Source organism: Thalassophryne amazonica, chromosome 6 (genome assembly GCF_902500255.1).
Source record: "Thalassophryne amazonica chromosome 6, fThaAma1.1, whole genome shotgun sequence".
Taxonomy (NCBI): Eukaryota; Metazoa; Chordata; class Actinopteri; order Batrachoidiformes; family Batrachoididae; genus Thalassophryne; species Thalassophryne amazonica.
This window is the reverse complement of record NC_047108.1, coordinates 123,987,078-124,010,884: the sequence shown is the minus strand read 5'-3', so window position 1 is coordinate 124,010,884 and position 23,807 is coordinate 123,987,078. Positions and strand designations below refer to the sequence as shown.

Here is a 23,807-nt window from a genome sequence, read left to right as displayed (position 1 = left end):
ACCAAGTCAACCTAACCTCCATGTCCTTGGAAGTGGTAGGAAGGCGGAACACCTGGAGGGAACCCACCCAAACACGGGGGGAGAACAGGCAAACGCCACACAGAAAGGGCCACGTCAGAAGTGAGCCTATACTTTCTCACTGTTTCGCCTGTGATATTGACTTTTAGCCATTTTGTTACAAAATCAAACCACTTTGTCTTTAGGTGAACCTTGATCATATAACCAAGGTTAGTCCAAATCAGATCAATCCACAAGGTTGAAAACGATACCCCTGTTTGGCCTACCGCTGCATGTGGGTGTAATGAATACCAAATTAAGATACTGTCACAGTCAACTCACCTCAGAAAAACACTCAGTAAACTCAGAATTCATGTTCACTTGCAGGCTCTGTCAGACTTTGTGATGCTGTGCTTTGTGTGTGTTCTGCAGTGTAAAGGAAAGGACAGCAGTGGGCACAGGTCTGGGGGCTGCATCCGCCTGCTCGATGTCAACAACCGAGTGCTGAATCTACAGCCGAACGATGGCAACATTCTTTACGGCAGTGGTGTGGGTGAATGCGGAAACAACCCCTGCCAGCCAAATCCATGCAAGAATGGAGCAGCTTGTCAGGTCAAAGAGGCTGAGATGTTCCACTGCAAGTGCACCAATGGCTTCTGGGGTAAGATCATGGAGGGACCTGAGAAATCACGTTATTCTGCAAAATGTGTTCATGTCAAGGAAGCTCACAGTTTGAATACTGGGAATGTCAAGAATTTAAATAAAAGGACTAGGCGATAGTACCTGTGTACATGAAGTTACTGAGGCAGTTAGGTATGAAAGCATCAAGAAAGATGTGGATACCATGTTTATCACAGAATTTCCAGATAAACGGCACACGTTTTGCCTAGTGAAAATCTGACCTTTGGCTTCTGTTCCCTTGACCTTCACTGAAATGATTGACCTTTGGTCTTCGAAGGCCAGTTCAAGTTTGATCCAAGTCTGATTTAAAACCTAAATTATTGATCTTCACCCCAGTGACCATGACCTAAAATAAATCCTTTAAAGCTACATTTTATTGTACTTAGCGGTGTTTATTAGCAGAAGTAGGAATATAGTATTTGTAACCATCATTTCATTAGTGTATAATTGCGTGTATCAATGAATCTTACTGTTTTCATAACATAACATATGATCGGAACATAAGAATAAACTCTTCATTATCTACATGGGAGTAGGCCTCCACATGGAGGCCATCATCTTCCACCACCATCTTGAGGCAGAAAGCTCTAAAGGACTAACTTACCAGGCTTTGTGCAGTGCCAGAAGGCAGAAGAAAATGAAAAGGGCTTAGTGGCTACTCCCCTGTACACTATTTATTGCTAGCGCAGGCTAACAACTTTGAGAATCCTCATTTTTGTAAAATGGAGGATCATACATTTTGCTTACTACAAGAGAAGGCAAGCTATTTGTTAATATGGCCTAAGCAGTTGGTCACCCCTCTGAGTCTGGTCTGCTTGAGGTTTCTTCCTCAAATCTTGCCCAAGTGTGTTTTCCCTTACCAATGTTACCTACATGCTTGCTCAAAGGGGTTGGTAAACCCTTAGCCGGTTAGCCCTTACCCTTGTGAAGTGCCTTGGGGTGACTTATGAGGGGGGATTGACAAGGTTTGAGCCTGACCCAGAAAAAGTAGGGCATGGTTCTCCATCTTTTGCATTCTGAGAAACCAACATTTCTCAACATTGAACCCAGTGAGTCAAAAGTTCACACATTCTGGAGAAATGTTGGTTTATCAGAATATAAAAGATGGAGAACAATGCCCTACTTTCTCTGGGTCAGGCTCAAAACTTCTCAATCACCCCTCATACGTATGTTGTGATTTGGTGCTATATACATACAGTCTCTTTCAAAAGTATTGGAACAGTAAGGCCAATTCCTTTGTTTTTGTTGTTCACTAAAGGCATTTGGGTTTAAGATCAAAAAATTTATATGAGACAAGAGTTCAGAATTTCAGCTTTTTTCCTGGTATTGTCTTATATGTCTTAAAGAACTCAGGACATACCATCCTTTGTTTGAACACACCCATTTTTCAAGTGAGCAAAACTATTGGAACATGTGACAGACAGGTGCTTCTTGTTGCCCAGGTGTTGCCTTTTAGGTTGATGGTTCACATTAAATAGCTCTGCATGACTAGTGTAGGTTTTAGCCTTGGGTTTAACCTATCAAGACTACATTTCTTGTTAAAGTGTATAAACCAATATGAAGCTCAGAGAGCTGGGGGAAAAGCAAACCATTTGAAGCTGAGAAAAGAAGGAAAAGGACGAACATTGAGCATAGCCAGCACAACAATTTGGAATGTCCGAAAAAGAAAGAAAATACTGGTGTACTGAGCAACAGACAGCGAACAGGTCGGCCAAGGAAAACAGCAGCAGGTGATGACAGAAATATTGTGAGAGTTGTGAAGAAAACCTCAAAAACATCAGTAAGAGACATCACCAACAATCTCCACAGTGCAGGGGTGAAGGTATTACAATCTACTGTTCTAAGAAGACTCCGAGTGCAGAAACATAGAGGTCATACTACAAGATGCAAACCACTCACCAGCCAGATTACAATTTGCAAAGAAGTATAGAGATGATTCACAAATGTTCTGGAACACAATCTTATGGACTGATGAGACCAAGATTAATCTCTACCAAAGTGATGGAAAGGCCAAAGTGTGGAGATAGAAAGGAACTGCTTATGATCCAAAGCATACAAGCTCATCTGTGAAGCATGGTGGAGGTAATATCATGGATTGGGTTTGCATGGCTTCTGGAACAGGCTGATTAATATTTATTGATAATGTAACTGATGATGGTTGCAGCAGAATGAATTCTGAAGTGTACAGAAACATTTTGTCTGCCAATTTACAGAAAAAGGTGTCCAAACTAATGGGGAGGAAGTTTATCATGCAGCATGATAATGACCCAAAGCACAGTTCCAACAAAACAAACGACTTCATCAGGGGAAGGCTTTAGAATGGCCAAGTCAATCACTTGACCTTTGCCAACAGAGCAGCATGCATGTCACCCCTCAGAGGAGACTGAAGGAGAGCCCCCCCCGACCCAAGACAAACAAGAACTAAAGAAGCTGCACTAAAAGCCTGGGAAAAGTATCACAAATGAAGAATGCAACGGTTTGGTGATGTCCATGGGTCGCAGGTTTCAGCCAGTTATTTCAAATAATCAATCAATCAATCAATCAACTTTTTTCTTATATAGCGCCAAATCACAACAAACAGTTGCCCCAAGGCGCTCCATATGTAAGGCAAGGCCATACAATAATTATGAAAACCCAAACGGTCAACACGCCCCCTATGAGCAAGCACTTGGCCACAGTGGGAAGGAAAAACTCCCTTTTAACAGGAAGAAAACCTCCAGCAGAACCAGGCTCAGGGAGGGGCAGTCTTCTGCTGAGACTGGTTGGGGCTGAGGAAAGAACCAGGAAAAAGACATGCGAGAAGGGGGGCAGAGATCGATCACTCATGATTAAATGCAGAGGTGATGCATACGGAGCAAAAGAGAAAGAAACAGTGCATCATGGGAACCCCCCCACAGTCTACGTCTAAAGCAACATAACCAAGGGATGGTCCAGGGTCACCCGATCCAGCCCTAACTATAAGCCTTAGCGAAAAGGAAAGTTTAAGCCTAATCTTAAAAGTAGAGAGGGTATCTGTCTCCCTGATCTGAATTGGGAGCTGGTTCCACAGGAGAGGAGCCTGAAAGCTGAAGGCTCTGCCTCCCATTCTACTCTTACAAACCCTAGGAACTACAAGTAAGCCCGCAGTCTGAGAGCGAAGCGCTCTAATGGGGTAATATGATACTACGAGGTCCGTAAGATAAGATGGGACCTGATTATTCAAAACCTTATAAGTAAGAAGAAGAATTTTAAATTCTATTCTAGAATTAACAGGAAGCCAATGAAGAGAGGCCAACACGGGTGAGATATGCTCTCTCCTGCTAGTCCCCGTCAGTACTCTAGCTGCAGCATTCTGAACCAACTGAAGGCTTTTTAGGGAACTTTTAGGACAACCTGATAATAATGAATTACAATAGTCCAGCCTAGAGGAAATAAATGCATGAATTAGTTTTTCAGCATCACTCTGAGACAAGACCTTTCTGATTTTAGAGATATTGCGTAAATGCAAAAAGGCAGTCCTACATATTTGTTTAATATGCGCTTTGAATGACATATCCTGATCAAAATGACTCCAAGATTTCTCACAGTATTACTAGAGATCAGGGAAATGCCATCCAGAGTAACGATCTGGTTAGACACCATGCTTCTAAGATTTGTGGGGCCAAGTACAATAACTTCAGTTTTATCTGAGTTTAAAAGCAGGAAATTAGAGGTCATCCATGTCTTTATGTCTGTAAGACAATCCTGCAGTTTAGCTAATTGGTGTGTATCCTCTGGCTTCATGGGTAGATAAAGCTGGGTATCATCTGCGTAACAATGAAAATTTAAGCAATACCGTCTAATAATACTGCCTAAGGGAAGCATGTATAAAGTGAATAAAATTGGTCCTAGCACAGAACCTTGTGGAACTCCATAATAACTTAGTCTGTGAAGAAGATCCCCATTTTACATGAACAAACTGTAATCTATTAGACAATATGATTCAAACCACCGCAGCGCAGTGCCTTTAATACCTATGACATGCTCTAATCTCTGTAATAAAATTTTATGGTCAACAGTATCAAAAGCAGCACTGAGGTCCAACAGAACAAGCACAGAGATAAGTCCACTGTCCGAAGCCATAAGAAGATCATTTGTAACCTTCACTAATGCTGTTTCTGTACTATGGATGAATTCTAAAAACCTGACTGAAACTCTTCAAATAGACCATTCCTCTGCAGGTGATCAGTTAGCTGTTTAAACTACCCTCTCAAGAATCTTTGAGAGAAAAGGAAGGTTGGAGATTGGCCTATAATTAGCTAAGATAGCTGGGTCAAGTGATGGCTTTTAAGTAATGGTTTAATTACTGCCACCTTAAAGGCCTGTGGTACATAACCAACTAACAAAGATAGATTGATCATATTTAGATTGAAGCATTAAAATAATGGTAGGACTTCCTTGAGCAGCCTGGCAGGAATGGGGTCTAATAAACATGTTGATGGTTTGGATGAAGTAACTAATGAAAATAACTCAGACAGAACAATCGGAAAGAAAGAGTCTAACCAAATACCGGCATCACTGAAAGCAGCCAAAGATAACGATACATCTTTGGGATGGTTATGAGTAATTTTTTTCTCTAATAGTCAAATTTGTTAGCAAAGAAAGTCATGAAGTCATTACTAGTTAAAGTTAATGGAATACTCAGCTCAATAGAGCTCTGACTCTTTGTCAGCCTGGCTACAGTGCTGAAAAGAAACCTGGGGTTGTTCTATTTTCTTCAATTAGTGATGAGTAGAAAGATGTCCTAGCTTTACGGAGGGCTTTTTATAGAGCAACAAACTCTTTTTCCAGGCTAAGTGAAGATCTTCTAAATTAGTGAGACGCCATTTCCTCTCCAACTTACGGGTTATCTGCTTAAGCTACGAGTTTGTGAGTTATACCACGGAGTCAGACACTTCTGATTTAAAGCTCTCTTTTTCAGTGGAGCTACAGCATCCAAAGTTGTCTTCAATGAGGATGTAAAACTATTGACGAGATACTCTAACTCCCTTACAGAGTTTAGGTAGCTACTCTGCTCTGTGTTGGTATATGACATTAGAGAACATAAAGAAGGAATCATATCCTTAAACCTAGTTACAGCGCTTTCTGAAAGACTTCTAGTGTAATGAAACTTATTCCCCACTGCAGGGTAGTCCATCAGGGTAAATGTAAATGTTATTAAAAAATGATCAGACAGAAGGGAGTTTTCAGGGAATACTGTTAAGTCTTCTATTTCCATACCATAAGTCAGAACAAGATCTAAAATATGATTAAAGTGGTGGGTGGACTCATTTACTTTTTGAGCAAAGCCGATAGAGTCTAATAATAGATTAAATGCAGTGTTGAGGCTGTCATTCTCAGCATCTGTGTGGATGTTAAAATCGCCCACTATAATTATCTTATCTGAGTCTGGTCTGCTTGAGGTTTCTTCCTCAAATCTTGCCCAAGTGAGTTTTCCCTTACCAATGTTACCTACATGCTTGCTCAAAGGGGTTGGTAAACCCTTAGCCGGTTAGCCCTTACCCTTGTGAAGTGCCTTGGGGTGACTTATGAGGGGGGATTAACAAGGTTTGAGCCTGACCCAGAAAAAGTAGGGCATGGTTCTCCATCTTTTGCATTCTGAGAAACCAACATTTCTCAACATTGAACCCAGTGAGTCAAAAGTTCACACATTCTGGAGAAATGTTGGTTTATCAGAATATAAAAGATGGAGAACAATGCCCTACTTTCTCTGGGTCAGGCTCAAAACTTCTCAATCACCCCTCATACGTATGTTGTGATTTGGTGCTATATACATACAGTCTCTTTCAAAAGTATTGGAACAGTAAGGCCAATTCCTTTGTTTTTGTTGTTCACTAAAGGCATTTGGGTTTAAGATCAAAAAATTTATATGAGACAAGAGTTCAGAATTTCAGCTTTTATTTCCTGGTATTGTCTTATATGTCTTAAAGAACTCAGGACATACCATCCTTTGTTTGAACACACCCATTTTTCAAGTGAGCAAAACTATTGGAACATGTGACAGACAGGTGCTTCTTGTTGCCCAGGTGTTGCCTTTTAGGTTGATGGTTCACACGTTAAATAGCTCTGCATGACTAGTGTAGGTTTTAGCCTTGGGTTTAACCTATCAAGACTACATTTCTTGTTAAAGTGTATAAACCAATATGAAGCTCAGAGAGCTGGGAGAAAAGCAAACCATTTTGAAGCTGAGAAAGAAGGAAAAGGACGAACATTGAGCATAGCCAGCACAACAATTGGAATGTCCTGAAAAAGAAAGAAAATACTGGTGTACTGAGCAACAGACAGCGAACAGGTCGGCCAAGGAAAACAGCAGCAGGTGATGACAGAAATATTGTGAGAGTTGTGAAGAAAACCTCAAAAACATCAGTAAGAGACATCACCAACAATCTCCACAGTGCAGGGGTGAAGGTATTACAATCTACTGTTCTAAGAAGACTCCGAGTGCAGAAACATAGAGGTCATACTACAAGATGCAAACCACTCACCAGCCAGATTACAATTTGCAAAGAAGTATAGAGATGATTCACAAATGTTCTGGAACACAATCTTATGGACTGATGAGACCAAGATTAATCTCTACCAAAGTGATGGAAAGGCCAAAGTGTGGAGATAGAAAGGAACTGCTTATGATCCAAAGCATACAAGCTCATCTGTGAAGCATGGTGGAGGTAATATCATGGATTGGGTTTGCATGGCTTCTGGAACAGGCTGATTAATATTTATTGATAATGTAACTGATGATGGTTGCAGCAGAATGAATTCTGAAGTGTACAGAAACATTTTGTCTGCCAATTTACAGAAAAAGGTGTCCAAACTAATGGGGAGGAGTTTATCATGCAGCATGATAATGACCCAAAGCACAGTTCCAACAAAACAAACGACTTCATCAGGGGAAGGCTTTAGAATGGCCAAGTCAATCACTTGACCTTTGCCCAACAGAGCAGCATGCATGTCACCATCCTCAAGAGGAGACTGAAGGGAGAGCCCCCCCCGACCCAAGACAAACAAGAACTAAAAGAAGCTGCACTAAAAGCCTGGAAAAGTATCACAAATGAAGAATGCAACGGTTTGGTGATGTCCATGGGTCGCATGTTTCAGCCAGTTATTTCAAATAAAGGTTATGCCACCAAATACTAAATGTTATTTGCTTTAAGATAATTTTTTAACACATCTAAATGTATATACCAGAAAATAAAAGCTGAAATTCTGAACTCTTGTCTCATATTCATCTTTTGATTTTAAACCCAAATGTCTTCAATGAAGAACAAAACAACTCAACTGAAGTGACCATAAATTTCTGTTGCCACAGAAGTGAAAACATAAAAGGGAAACAAAGTCATGACCAGTGGTGACACAGTGCAATCTGCAGTCCAACCACTAGATGGTGCTAAATGCTGCACAGTGGAGCTTTAAGCAGAATTTCAAGGTGGACATATAAACCCACAGACCATGTTTGGTTGAAACTGGGCAAAGATCCTGGTGAGAGCAGGTTAACAGACAGATGTGACTTGAACACCAAACACTGACTTTTTGCAAATTTGTCTTGGTGATTCTAAGACCCATCAATGTGTGGGTCCTTGATCTTTGTCAGAATGAACCCTTTCAGGGCAATTCCAGGGCCAACCCTCATCCACATACCAAGTTTGGCAGAAATGGGACAGAACACCTCAGAATTATATATATATATATATATATATATATATATATATATATATATATATATATATATATATATATATATATATATATATATATATATATATATATAATTTATTAGACACCCATGCATAACAGAAATTCACTCATATACAAATGACCAAACTCAACAGAAAAGTCAAAGACGAAAAGAAATATAAGAAAATAAACCAAATACATGGTGCCTAAAGGCGTAGGCAGAAGCAACGCTTATCCACACCTACCTTCCTGTATAAAATCAAACAGGAATATGTGCCTGTTCATAGACATTTATATCCAACATAATCTGAACACAGCAGCACATACTTACAGATAAAAGAAGTCAAGTATTTTTCCAGACAACTCACAAAAAAAAAAAAAACAAAGGTTCCAGTACAACAGCCTCTATATATAACACAACTCAACCCTATTAATCTAATACATATCTAGAAAATACCATTTGTTTGTATAAATGTTTGAACCAGTTAATATCTGGACATTGCTTAAGTTTCTCCGGTAAATTATTCAATTTTTTTGGGGCCACAAATGGAAACACAGAAGCACCTCCTAGTCGTCCTAGCGCCTGCAATTTTAAAATAAATCATACCCCTTAAATTATACATTCCTTCTCTCACCTTAAAATATTCTTGAATTCTGAGAGGTAATTGTTTATTTCTTGCTTTATGCATCAACTGAACAGTCTTAAATGAAATCAAATCATAAACTTTTAATATACAACGGATTGGTATGATCCCAAAACCCTGAATTATGAATTATTCTTAATGCTCTTTTTGAAGGATGAATAATGATTGTAATGTATTTTTATAGTTTTTACCCCAAACGTCCGCACAGTATGTCAAATAAGGTGCAATCAATGCACAATACAAAGTATGTAGTGATTTACCATCTAGAATATACTTTGCCTTATTCAATATTGCAATACTTTTAGAAACTTTCTTTTGAATATGATGATTATGAGCTTTCCAGTTAATTTTATCATCAATAATCACACCTAACAACTTATTTTCCTTGACATAAACTGTATTTACCCCAAGTATATTTAACTGTATTTGCACATCCAATTTATAATTTCCAAATAACATTATTTTAGTTTTTGACCAATTTAATGACTCCGTCATTTAATGTCTCCGTCTGTGGCGAACACAGACAGAGACATTGCTCAAATTCTAAAATGATACAGGTGACATTTTTCAGAACATTTTCACACATTTACTCAAAACACCACCAACAAAGCGTGAAAGGAAGAGAGATTTTTGTTGCTCACATAGTGGAAAACTCTTGAACAGCAGTAATGGCTAAAGTATTACCCAGTGATTAATCATAATTCAGTTTGAATATACAGATGGTTTTAGCAGTCAGGATTCAAAGCAAAATTGGCAATTAAGAGAACATTAAAGTTGATTCTCACAAATAGGATTTGCAATGACGAGTGTATTTAACAGTCCTGAGTACTTCAGCCATTCAGCAGGAAAGGAGCATAAAAACTGCCATATTCAGGACCGTTCAGATACCTCGCACATATAATAATGTTTACATCTCCACTTTGTGTTCAAGGTCATAACAACCTCACACATTGTTCCTTCCCACTGTTGCCAAGTGCTTGCTCACAGGGGGTCGTTTTGACCATTGGGGGTTTTTCCGTAATTATTGTGTGGCCTTGCCTTACAATATAAAGCGCCTTGGGGCAACTGTTTGTTGTGATTTGGCGCTATATAAATAAAATTGATTTGATTTATTGTGCGGGAGGTTGACTGTTTCTTCTGGCAGCACTGCATGGTGTTCAGTGAACACGTCAAATCAGTGTTGCCGAAACAGAAAACACAAAATCTAAACTTTGGCATTGTTCCACTTCCATATATATTTGTCTCTTTCTTTCTCCTTCCAGCAGACTCCAATCTAACAAGCAACCGAGAGAGAAGGTAGTTAAGAGGTGGGCGCCATCAGGGCCCCAACCAAGCGTGCCGCTCACAGGCAGCGGCAGCCTCAGTGGTTTTGATGGTTTTTATTTGTTGGTGGAAGCTGATTATTTAGTGATTTGGCGACACAATATGTTGTAAATGTGCAAATATATTGAAAAGAAAATTTTGCATGCATACTAAATACATGTTAATTCACACACACACACACACACACACAAATAAACAACAAACAGATGGACTGTTTAAAACAACTTCTGTGTTGAAAATCATTGCAGTTGTCCTGACAAGGAATAAATGCAAAGTTGGAAAATTTGGCAAAACATACAGGTGTAACGACCATCGATGCAATGAGGACAAATTATCTCCTCAAGAGGGCGCTATTCTTCAGTCCTTCTGAATGTTGGACTCTGTTTTACCAGGTTCTGCTGTTTTGATGGAGTTGTGTGTAACATTAATTAGTCAAGTTTATTTTTGTGTATGTACTATGAACTAATTTCCATAAATTAGCCATTTTCCTAGCATGGGGCCACAAATCTGATCTTGACAGCTGACCTTGAACCGATCCAAACTAATACCAAATCACGTCTTCCCATCCATAGGCCCAGTGTACCTCCCAAGTTTGATCAAAGTGGGATTAGAGTGTTTTAAGATATTTGGTGAACGTACATACAGGCGTAGACATTAAGGTGATCACAAGAGCACACATCTCCAGTGGCGTTGCAAACACATACGTGAGTGACGTGAGCTTCTTCATTCGATCCCAGTTCAGTGTAGCAAAGATATCTCATGGGTGCCCTGGAAACTGGGGTTCCGTGAGATCAGTTCAATAAAAAAAAAAAAAAAATGGTTCTTTAAGTCAAATTTGAATGGCAAAGGTCAGTTCTCTGGTTTGTTGAACTACTGAAATTCTGTGCTCACTGGTTGTAGTTCCCCTGGAAGGTTCCAAACCCACAACCAGATTAATTGGTAACCTTAACCCTTAAAGTGCAAATAATTTTTGTATTCAAGTGGTTGGCTCTCTACTGGTGGTTGGCTCTCACTGCGGTATTGTATCACTTCCTGTTCCGGAGCACAGCGGTGTTTTTCTGTATCTGTTAGCTGTTTAATCTGCGCAGTTAGATTGATCTAGTTATCTAGATTACGATTTGTTTCCCAGTGTAATCTTTACGTGCCTTAACTAAAGCACTCCTTCTGCTGAATCACCTCTAAATTATTTACACATTATTCACTTTGCGTGTTTTTAGGAATCCGCTAGCTTAGCGTAGCTACTAGCTCTTAGCCGATTTAGCACTGGGGGCTTCTCCTGTCTCTCCCGCACTTTTCTGCTCTGGGTGTGAAATGTTTAGTTATTCCTCGGCCTCCTTTAGCAGTAACGGTACTTGTAATAAGTGTAGCTTATTCATAGCTTTGGAGGCCAGGCTGGGCGAATTGGAGACTCGGCTCCGCACCATGAAAAAATTCTACAGCTAGCCAGGGCCCTGTAGTCGGTGCGGACCAAGGTAGCTTAGCCGCCGTTAGTTACCCCCTGGCAGATCCCGAGCAGCCGGGAAAGCAGGCTGACTGGGTGACTGTGAGGAGGAAGCGTAGCCCTAAACAGAAGCCCCGTGTACACCGCCAACCCGTTCACATCTCTAACCGTTTTTCCCCACTCGACGACACACCCGCCGAGAATCAAACTCTGGTTATTGGCGACTCTGTTTTGCGAAATGTGAAGTTAGCGACACCAGCAACCATAGTCAATTGTCTTCCGGGGGCCAGAGCAGGCGACATTAAAGGAAATTTGAAACTGCTGGCTAAGGCTAAGCGTAAATTTGGTAAGATAGTAATTCACGTCGGCAGTAATGACACCCGGTTACGCCAATCGGAGGTCACTAAAATTAACATTAAATCGGTGTGTAACTTTGCAAAAACAATGTCGGACTCTGTAGCTTTCTATGGGCCCCTCCCCAATCGGACCAGGAGTGGCATGTTTAGCCGCATGTTCTCCTTGAATTGCTGGCTGTCTGAGTGGTGTCCAAAAAATGAGGTGGGCTTCATAGATAATTGGCAAAGCTTCTGGGGAAAACCTGGTCTTGTTAGGAGAGACGGCATCCATCCCACTTTGGATGGAGCAGCTCTCATTTCTAGAAATCTGGCCAATATTCTTAAATCCTCCAAACCGTGACTATCCAGGGTTGGGACCAGGAAGCAGAGTTGTAGTCTTACACACCTTTCTGCAGCTTCTCTCCCCCTGCCATCCCCTCATTACCCCATCCCCGTAGAGACGGTGCCTGCTCCCAGACTACCAATAACCAGCAAAAATCTATTTAAGCATAAAAATTCAAAAAGAAAAAATAATATAGCACCTTCAACTGCACCACAGACTAAAACAGTTAAATGTGGTCTATTAAACATTAGGTCTCTCTCTTCTAAGTCCCTGTTGGTAAATGATATAATAATTGATCAACATATTGATTTATTCTGCCTTGCAGAAACCTGGTTACAGCAGGATGAATATGTTAGTTTAAATGAGTCAACACCCCCGAGTCACACTAACTGTCAGAATGCTCGTAGCACGGGCCGGGGTGGAGGATTAGCAACAATCTTCCATTCCAGCTTATTAATTAATCAAAAACCCAGACAGAGCTTTAATTCATTTGAAAGCTTGTCTCTTAGTCTTGTCCATCCAAATTGGAAGTCCCAAAAACCAGTTTTATTTGTTATTATCTATCGTCCACCTGGTCGTTACTGTGAGTTTCTCTGTGAATTTTCAGACCTTTTGTCTGACTTAGTACTTAGCTCAGATAAGATAATTATAGTGGCCGATTTTAACATCCACACAGATGCTGAGAATGACAGCCTCAACACTGCATTTAATCTATTATTAGACTCTATTGGCTTTGCTCAAAAAGTAAATGAGTCCACCCACCACTTTAATCATATCTTAGATCTTGTTCTGACTTATGGTATGGAAATAGAAGACTTAACAGTATTCCCTGAAAACTCCCTTCTGTCTGATCATTTCTTAATAACATTTACATTTCTCTAATGCCATATACCAACACAGTGCAGAGTAGCTACCTAAACTCTGTAAGTGAGATAGAGTATCTCGTCAGTAGTTTTACATCCTCATTGAAGACAACTTTGGATGCTGTAGCTCCTCTAAAAAAGAGAGCTTTAAATCAGAAGTGCCTGACTCCGTGGTATAACTCACAAACTCGTAGCTTAAAGCAGATAACCCGTAAGTTGGAGAGGAAATGGCGTCTCACTAATTTAGAAGATCTTCACTTAGCCTGGAAAAAGAGTCTGTTGCTCTATAAAAAAGCCCTCCGTAAAGCTAGGACATCTTACTACTCATCACTAATTGAAGAAAATAAGAACAACCCCAGGTTTCTTTTCAGCACTGTAGCCAGGCTGACAAAGAGTCAGAGCTCTATTGAGCTGAGTATTCCATTAACTTTAACTAGTAATGACTTCATGACTTTCTTTGCTAACAAAATTTTAACTATTAGAGAAAAAATTACTCATAACCATCCCAAAGACGTATCATTATCTTTGGCTGCTTTCAGTGATGCCGGTATTTGGTTAGACTCTTTCTCTCCGATTGTTCTGTCTGAGTTATTTTCATTAGTTACTTCATCCAAACCATCAACATGTTTATTAGACCCCATTCCTACCAGGCTGCTCAAGGAAGCCCTACCATTATTTAATGCTTCGATCTTAAATATGATCAATCTATCTTTGTTAGTTGGCTATGTACCACAGGCTTTAAGGTGGCAGTAATTAAACCATTACTTAAAAAGCCATCACTTGACCCAGCTATCTTAGCTAATTATAGGCCAATCTCCAACCTTCCTTTTCTCTCAAAAATTCTTGAAAGGGTAGTTGTAAAACAGCTAACTGATCATCTGCAGAGGAATGGTCTATTTGAAGAGTTTCAGTCAGGTTTTAGAATTCATCATAGTACAGAAACAGCATTAGTGAAGGTTACAAATGATCTTCTTATGGCCTCGGACAGTGGACTCATCTCTGTGCTTGTTCTGTTAGACCTCAGTGCTGCTTTTGATACTGTTGACCATAAAATTTTATTACAGAGATTAGAGCATGCCATAGGTATTAAAGGCACTGCGCTGCGGTGGTTTGAATCATATTTGTCTAATAGATTACAATTTGTTCATGTAAATGGGGAATCTTCTTCACAGACTAAAGTTAATTATGGAGTTCCACAAGGTTCTGTGCTAGGAACAATTTTATTCACTTTATACATGCTTCCCTTAGGCAGTATTATTAGACGGTATTGCTTAAATTTTCATTGTTACGCAGATGATATCCAGCTTTATCTATCCATGAAGCCAGAGGACACACACCAATTAGCTAAACTGCAGGATTGTCTTACAGACATAAAGACATGGATGACCTCTAATTTCCTGCTTTTAAACTCAGATAAAACTTAAGTTATTGTACTTGGCCCCACAAATCTTAGAAACATGGTGTCTAACCAGATCCTTACTCTGGATGGCATTACCCTGACCTCTAGTAATACTGTGAGAAATCTTGGAGTCATTTTTGATCAGGATATGTCATTCAAAGCGCATATTAAACAAATATGTAGGACTGCTTTTTTGCATTTACGCAATATCTCTAAAATCAGAAAGGTCTTGTCTCAGAGTGATGCTGAAAAACTAATTCATGCATTTATTTCCTCTAGGCTGGACTATTGTAATTCATTATCATCAGGTTGTCCTAAAAGTTCCCTAAAAAGCCTTCAGTTAATTCAAAATGCTGCAGCTAGAGTACTGACGGGGACTAGAAGGAGAGAGCATATCTCACCCATATTGGCCTCTCTTCATTGGCTTCCTGTTAATTCTAGAACAGAATTTAAAATTCTTCTTCTTACTTATAAGGTTTTGAATAATCAGGTCCCATCTTATCTTAGGGACCTCATAGTACCATATCACCCCAATAGAGCGCTTCGCTCTCAGACTGCAGGCTTACTTGTAGTTCCTAGGGTTTGTAAGAGTAGAATGGGAGGCAGAGCCTTCAGCTTTCAGGCTCCTCTCCTGTGGAACCAGCTCCCAATTCAGATCAGGGAGACAGACACCCTCTCTACTTTTAAGATTAGGCTTAAAACTTTCCTTTTTGCTAAAGCTTATAGTTAGGGCTGGATCAGGTGACCCTGAACCATCCCTTAGTTATGCTGCTATAGACTTAGACTGCTGGGGGGTTCCCATGATGCACTGTTTCTTTCTCTTTTTGCTCTGTATGCACCACTCTGCATTTAATCATTAGTGATCGATCTCTGCTCCCCTCCACAGCATGTCTTTTTCCTGGTTCTCTCCCTCAGCCCCAACCAGTCCCAGCAGAAGACTGCCCCTCCCTGAGCTTGGTTCTGCTGGAGGTTTCTTCCTGTTAAAAGGGAGTTTTTCCTTCCCACTGTAGCCAAGTGCTTGCTCACAGGGGGTCGTTTGACCGTTGGGGTTTTACATAATTATTGTATGGCCTTGCCTTACAATATAAAGCGCCTTGGGGCAACTGTTTGTTGTGATTTGGCGCTATATAAAAAAATTGATTGATTGATTGATTGAAGTGAGATTTCGGTGCTTAAGGTGTCTTTCAGCCAAATTTTAAGACCTATTTTTCACATTATTATTGGCTTACAGTAGTGTTCAGAATAATAGTAGTGCTATGTGACTAAAAAGATTAATCCAGGTTTTGAGTATATTTCTTATTGTTACATGGGAAACAATGTACCAGTAGATTCAGTAGATTCTCACAAATCCAACAAGACCAAGCATTCATGATATGCACACTCTTAAGGCTATGAAATTTGGCTATTAGTAAAAAAAAAGTAGAAAAGGGGGTGTTCACAATAATAGTAGTCTGGCATTCAGTCAGTGAGTTCATCAGTTTTGTGGAACAAACAGGTGTGAATCAGGTGTCCCCTATTTAAGGATGAAGCCAGCACCTGTTGAACATGCTTTTCTCTTTGAAAGCCTGAGGAAAATGGGACATTCAAGACATTGATCAGAAGAACAGCGTAGTTTGATTAAAAAGTTGATTGGAGAGGGGAAAACTTATACGCAGGTGCAAAAAATTATAGGCTGTTCATCTACTATGATCTCCAATGCTTTAAAATGGACAAAAAAAACAGAGATGCGTGGAAGAAAAATGGAAAACAACCATCAAAATGGATAGAAGAATAACCAGAATGGCAAAGGCTCACCCATTGATCAGCTCCAGGATGATCAAAGACAGTCTGGAGTTACCTGTAAGTGCTGTGACAGTTAGAAGACGCCTGTGTGAAGCTAATTTATTTGCAAGAATCTCCCGCAAAGTCCCTCTGTTAAATAAAAGACGTGCAGAAGAGGTTACAATTTGCCAAAGAACACATCAGCTGGCCTAAAGAGAAATGGAGGAATATTTTGTGGACTGATGAGAGTAAAATTGTTCTTTTTGGGTCCAAGGGCCGCAGACAGTTTGTGAGATGACCCCCAAACTCTGAATTCAAGCCACAGTTCACAGTGAAGACAGTGAAGCATGGTGGTGCAAGCATCATGATATGGGCATGTTTCTCCTACTATGGTGTTGGGCCTATAAATCGCATACCAGGTATCATGGATCAGTTTGGATATGTCACAATACTTGAAAAGGTCATGTTGCCTTATGCTGAAGAGGACATGACCTTGAAATGGGTGTTTCAACAAGACAATGACCCCAAGCACACTAGTAAACCAGCAAAATCTTGGTTCCAAACCAACAAAATGAATGCCTCGCAGATGTGAAGAAATCATGAAAAACTGTGGTTATACAACTAAATACTAGTTCAGTGATTCACAGGATTGCTAATAAAGCAGTTTGAACATTGAAAACAGCAGTTTTGAGTTTGTAGCGTCAACAGCAGATGCTACTATTATTGTGAACACCCCCTTTTCTACTTTTTTTTACTAATAGCCCAATTTCATAGCCTTAAGGGTGTGCATATCATGAATGCTTGGTCTTGTTGGATTTGTGAAAATCTACTGAATCTACTGGTACCTTGTTTCCCATGTAACAATAAGAAATACACTCAAAACCTGGATTAATCTTTTTAGTCACATAGCACTACTATTATTTCATTTCATTTCATTTATTTATTTATTTCATTCATTTAAAAGAAAAAAACAGAAAAGCAGAAATAAAGCATCTCCATTACCAGAATGAAAAGGAGCAGAGAGAAGAACAAGTCTTATATTTTCTGCCCCTTTTTACAATACAATCTTTCAATATCCAGCGTCATTTTTCAACATTATTTAACAGATTGTATTTCTTTAACTTGTCACATACCACTGACTTATTTCATAATTATGACCATTATTAAATAGATTACATCTCTGACAGGTTACATTTTTAAACTTAAAACATTTTATACATTATTAACAAATTACATTTTTTTTAACTTCCTTACAGCCCACTAACTTATTTTATAGTTTCATACTTACTTAATACATCTAGTTTAATACGTTTTTTAAATAATTTAAGCAACCTTAATTCTTTAATTTCTTTGTTGAGATTGTTCCATAATTTTACACCATTTACTGCAATACTCCGTTCTTTTACTCTGGTTCTGTATCTTGGTTTTCTAAAGACTTCTATTCCTTTCAGTTTATAACTACTTACTCTTTTCTCAAACATATTTTGAATGTTTGTTGGTAAAGTATTTTTATTTGCTTGGTACATTGTTTGTAATATTTTCAAATCGACCAAATCACGAAATTTAAGTACCCTGTACTTAATGAACAATGGATTAGATGGATCTCTAAAACCACTGTTGCTAATCACCCTTAAAGCCCTTTTCTGCAGAATAAACAAAGGTTGTATATAAGTTGTATATGTTGATCCCCAGATTTCTACACAATAAGTTAAATATGGGAAAATCAATGAATTGTACAATGTTAATAAACCATAACTATTTAATGAATATTTTACTTTATGCAAAACAGCAATGGCTTTCGCTATTTTTCCTTTTATGTAATTTATGTGTGACTTCCATGTAAGATCTTCATCAATTATGACTCCTAAAAATTTAATTTCTTTTACCCTTTGTATATCCATTCCATCTATTTGTAATGACACGTTATTTTTTTTTTTTGCTCTGTCATTAAACAATATGAAATTTGTCTTATTAATATTTAGTGACAGTCTGTTTATATCAAACCAATGCTTAACCTTTTCCAATTCTGTTTTTATCACTTGTGCTACTTCCTGTATATCTGATCCAGAGTAAAACAGCGTTGTATCATCAGCAAATAAAATGCTACCAAGCACATTAGATACATTCACAAAATCATTGATATACAAAATAAACAGTTTGGGTCCAAGTACTGATCCTTGTGGTACTCCATAAGCAATATTACACAATTCTGATTTGATATTATTTATCTGAACAAACTGTTTTCTGTTTTCTAAGTAGCTTTTTACCCACTGATGTGCAATACCTCTTATTCCATATTGTTGTAACTTGTGAAGCAATCTTGAGTGGTCAATAACATCAAAAGCTTTTTTCAAGTCAATAAAACACTACTGAACATTCTGAACACTACTGTATGTTTGGTTGTTATTGCGAGTCAGAGAGTGAAAGATAACCATCCTCTGATTATGCATCGCTGGGATCAACACTGATGAGAACTGCAGCGTTGCCTCGGGACATACTTTCAAATTAATTCTGCCATCGTGTCAATTAGAAAGAGGGCACGGCGAGCAGAGACAAAGTGTGCGAATGCGTGGAAGGAGTCACAGTTGGAGGGAGGACAGCGGGATCAATGAGCGAGGACAGAGTGTGTTAGAGTTCACAAAACAGCAGGAGTGAAGGAAGAGAAATGATGGGCTGCGGGATAGAAGACGGCTTCCAAAAGAGAGTGAGGGAAAGGGGAGAAGCCCACGCGCTCAGTGTGTGTGGGGTTCATTAAAGCACTCTCCTCACCACAGGCCCTGACTGCTGAAGTAATGATGGGTGAATTCAGATGGGCTGAGGCAGAGGGCAAAACCATCAGCCGCCAGACGCTCCAGAACTGTTCCCACAGTCAGCGTTGGCCCAGAAACATGGCTGCGTGGCGGGGAGTCTCTCCACTGTTTAATCTGGATGTGTAATATTTCCAAATCCTATTAGAAAATGACCTCCATTACAGAGGAGAGCCGCAAACCTTCTTTCCTGCCCCTCCTCAAAGATAGAATAAAGAAAAAAAGACATTCCCAAGGTATAAACCTTGGGAATGTAGATGCTTGGATTCGTTGGTTTCTCCTCCTGGTTTATATGTGCATATATTTGTGTGTGTTTTTATGCTTGTGTGTGTCTAGGCCCTACTTGTGCTGATGTCCATGACCCATGCGCACCCAGCAGATGTCATCCATCCTCACTGTGCCAAGTGCTTCCAGAGGGAGGCTACAAATGCGTCTGTCCAATGGGGCGCGAGGGGAGGCACTGCGAGAACGGTAATTCAGCTTCTGTATTTGTACTCACGTGCGCTTGATGCCGAGGCGACGTTTACACAAAAAGTCTTGATGCTTGTTTCCAATTTTCTGCCAGTCTGTTTTGTTTTGTTTTGTTTTTTGGAAGAGTGAAAGTATGAGTCCTTAGAGTCCTGGTGCTTCCTGTCTTACTGTTTGGTTGTGAGACTTGGATGCTAAATGGAAACCTAAGGCGAGGACTAGGTCTCATCACAGGATCCTTGGTTACCACTAGAATTACTTTGTCAAACAAGCAGTTACTTGGGGAGACTCAGAAGAAGAGTATCACTTTCATTGTGAGGGGACATCAGCTATGACATTTTGGTCAAGTAACGTGTTTCTCTGGGCCTGAGTTGGCATGTAGGTGCAGGTGGATCAGACCAAGGAGGCACCTACATTTCACCTGGCTGCAACAGGTGTAGTAGGCATCTATTTAAAAATCAGACATGTTTCCCTTTAAGTTCCAGGAAGCTCCTGATAACTGCTACCTTCCTGCCCTTATTGGACTACGGCGATGTCTTATACAGGTTCACCTCAACCAGTTGGCTACAGTTCCAGACCCCACTGTATCACAGTGCCTTAAGTTTCATCACTGGTTGTATCCTCCTCACACACCACTGTGAGTTGTATGCTAAAGCTGGCATGCCCTCTTTGACTGTAAGGCAATATACACATTGGATCACGCTGGTCTTCAAGACTCTTATTGGACTGGTTCCAACCTACAGTATTTTTGCAGTTTACCTCAGAGATCGGAAAGCTGTTACGCTCACCGTTCAAACGACACGTTAGGTTTTCGTGTACCTCGTGTCCGCGCTGAAACAGGAAAGAAATCTTTCAGTTGTGTTGTGTGGGCCGCTGAAGAGGAGGTACTGCTGGCCCACCACCACCAGAGGGCGCCCTGCCTGGAGTGCGGGCTCCAGGCACCAGAGGGCGCTGCCGCCTTATGGGAGTAGCCTGGGTGACAGCTGTCACCCATCACCAGACACAGCTGTTCCACTCAGCACAGAGGTATATCAGGAGGACGGCGTCTCCACCTCAGTGCCGAGATATCGCCTAAGACTGAGGTAATATTCTCTGCACTTATATTCTGAACAACCAGCTACACTTGTTAAACCTTTTCAGGACTGTTGACTACTGATAGCTTCATTGCCTGGATAAGTACTCACCTTCCTGCTGTACTTTGACAAGAGGTGGAGGCGGCTTCTCCCCTCTCCGTTACTGGGTGCGGTCGCATCCACACCTGTGTGTTGTTGCTCTCTCCCGCCAGCAGTACCGGATCCGACGAGCGGAGGCAGTGGCCACCTGGGAATTCGGGACTTGGCGGTTCCAGTATTTCCAGGGTTCGGTGGCAGAGGAGATCTGGGTGGTTCCGGTTCGACTGAGACGGACGTCTCCTACCTTCGAGCCTGCCCACACGACACCAGCGGATTCGACCCCAAATTGTGATTGTTGTATTTATTGTGCTCGTTTCACAATAGTAAACCTTGTTATTTACCTTCTCCATTGTCCGTTCATTGCGCTCCCTGTTGGATTCGGTGTTCACCCCCTTGCATGGAGCCAATATCTTCACCAAACTTGATCTTAGGAATGCGTATCATTTGGTTCGGATCCGGAAGGGAGACGAATGGAAGACGGCATTTAACACCCCGTTGGGCCATTTTGAGTACCTGGTCATGCCGTTCGGTCTCACTAACGCTCCCGCGACCTTCCAAGCGTTGGTAAACGATGTCCTGCGGGACTTCCTGCACCGGTTCGTCTTCGTGTATCTGGACGATATACTCATCTTTTCCCCGGATCCTGAGACTCATGTCCGGCATGTCCGTCAGGTTCTGCAGCGGTTGTTGGAGAACCGCCTGTTTGTGAAGGGCGAGAAGTGTGAATTCCACCGCACTTCTTTGTCCTTCCTGGGGTTTATAATCTCCTCTTACTCCGTCGCCCCTGATCCGGCCAAGGTTGCGGCGGTGAGAGATTGGCCCCAACCTACAAGCCGTAGGAAGCTGCAACAGTTCCTCGGTTTTGCTAATTTCTACAGGAGGTTCATCAAGGGCTATAGTCAGGTAGTTAGCCCCCTGACAGCCCTGACCTCACCAAAAGTCCCCTTCACCTGGTCGGATCGGTGCGAAGCCGCGTTCAAGGAGTTGAAACGGCGCTTCTCGTCTGCACCAGTTCTGGTGCAGCCCGATCCTAGCCGCCAGTTAGTGGTTGAAGTGGATGCCTCGGACTCAGGGATAGGAGCGGTGCTCTCCCAGAGCGGGAAGACCGATAAGGTCCTTCACCCGTGTGCCTATTTTTCTCGCAGGTTGACCCCTGCTGAACGGAACTATGACGTCGGCAATCGGGAACTCCTTGCTGTGAAAGAGGCCCTCGAAGAGTGGAGACATCTGTTGGAGGGAACAGCCGTGCCATTCACGGTTTTCACTGACCATCGGAACCTGGAGTATATCAGGACCGCCAAGCGGCTGAACCCCAGGCAAGCCCGCTGGTCACTGTTCTTTGGCCGTTTTGACTTCCGGATTACCTACCGTCCCGGGACCAAGAATCAGAGGTCGGATGCATTGTCCCGGGTGCACGAAGATGAAGTCAAAACGGAACCGTCGGATCCCCCGGATCCCATCATCCCGGAGTCCGCTATCGTGGCCACCCTCACCTGGGACGTGGAGAAGACCGTCCGGGAGGCCCTGACCCGTGTCCCGGACCCCGGAAACGGACCAAAGAACAGACTATACGTCCCACCAGAGGCTAGGGCTGCAGTCCTGGACTTCTGTCACGGTTCTAAGCTCTCCTGTCACCCAGGGGTGCGAAGGACCGTGACAGTCGTCCGGCAACGCTTCTGGTGGGCATCCCTGGAGGCCGACGTCCGGGACTACGTCCAGGCCTGTACCACCTGCGCCAGGGGCAAGGCCGACCACAGAAAGACCTCAGGGCAGCTACAGCCACTGCCCGTGCCTCATCGCCCCTGGTCCCACATCGGCCTGGACTTCGTCACGGGTCTCCCGCCGTCCCAGGGAAACACCGTCGTCTTCACGATAGTGGACCGTTTCTCCAAGGCGGCCCACTTCGTGGCCCTCCCGAAGCTCCCAACGGCCCAGGAGACAGCGGACCTCCTGGTCCACCACGTCGTCCGTCTGCATGGCATACCATCAGACATCGTCTCCGATCGCGGTCCCCAGTTCACCTCACACGTCTGGAGGAGCTTCTGCCGGGAACTGGGGGCCACGGTCAGCCTCTCGTCTGGGTACCACCCCCAGACCAACGGGCAGGCAGAGCGGGCGAATCAGGAACTGGAGCAGACACTTCGCTGTGTGACAGCCGCGCACCCGACGGCCTGGAGTACCCACCTGGCCTGGATCGAGTACGCCCACAACAGCCAAGTGTCATCAGCCACCGGCCTCTCCCCGTTTGAGGTGTGCTTGGGGTATCAGCCCCCCTTGTTTCCGGTGGTTGAGGGAGAGGTCGGTGTACCCTCGGTCCAGGCCCACCTACGGAAGTGCCGTCGGGTGTGGCGTGCCGCCCGCTCTGCCTTGTTGCAGGCCCGGACGAGGGCGAAGAAACATGCAGACCGGCGGCGAGCCCCGGCCCCCAAGTATCGTCCTGGGCAGGAGGTCTGGTTGTCCACCAAGGACATTCCTCTACAGGTCAACTCACCGAAACTCCAAGAACGGTACATCGGACCGTATAAGATCCTCAAGGTCATCAACCCCGCCGCAGTGAGGCTCCAGCTTCCGGCCTCACTGCGGATCCATCCAGTTTTTCATGTTTCCCGGATCAAGCCCCTTCACACCTCACCCCTCTGCACCCCGGGTCCGGCGCCGCCTCCTGCCCGGATCATTGACGGAGCACCGGCTTGGACTGTCCGCCGGCTCCTTGATGTCCGTCGGATGGGCCGGGGTTTTCAGTATCTGGTGGACTGGGAGGGGTACGGACCCGAGGAGCGCTCCTGGGTGAAGAAGGGTTTCATCCTGGACCCGGCCCTCCTGGCCGACTTCTACCGTCGCCATCCGGACAAGCCCGGTCGTGCGCCAGGAGGCGCCCGTT

General features: G+C 42.3%; 1 protein-coding gene across 1 annotated transcript in view; it reads left to right on the top strand.

Annotated features, from left to right (window-relative positions):
• The window catches only part of agrn (agrin), a 945,905-nt gene that overhangs the window by 789,221 nt on the left and 132,877 nt on the right, over window positions 1-23,807 (top strand). The window contains exon 28 of the mRNA XM_034173355.1: window positions 19,623-19,757. Coding sequence (XP_034029246.1) covers window positions 19,623-19,757 — 135 coding nt within the window. The remainder of the gene's footprint in view (window positions 1-19,622; window positions 19,758-23,807) is intronic.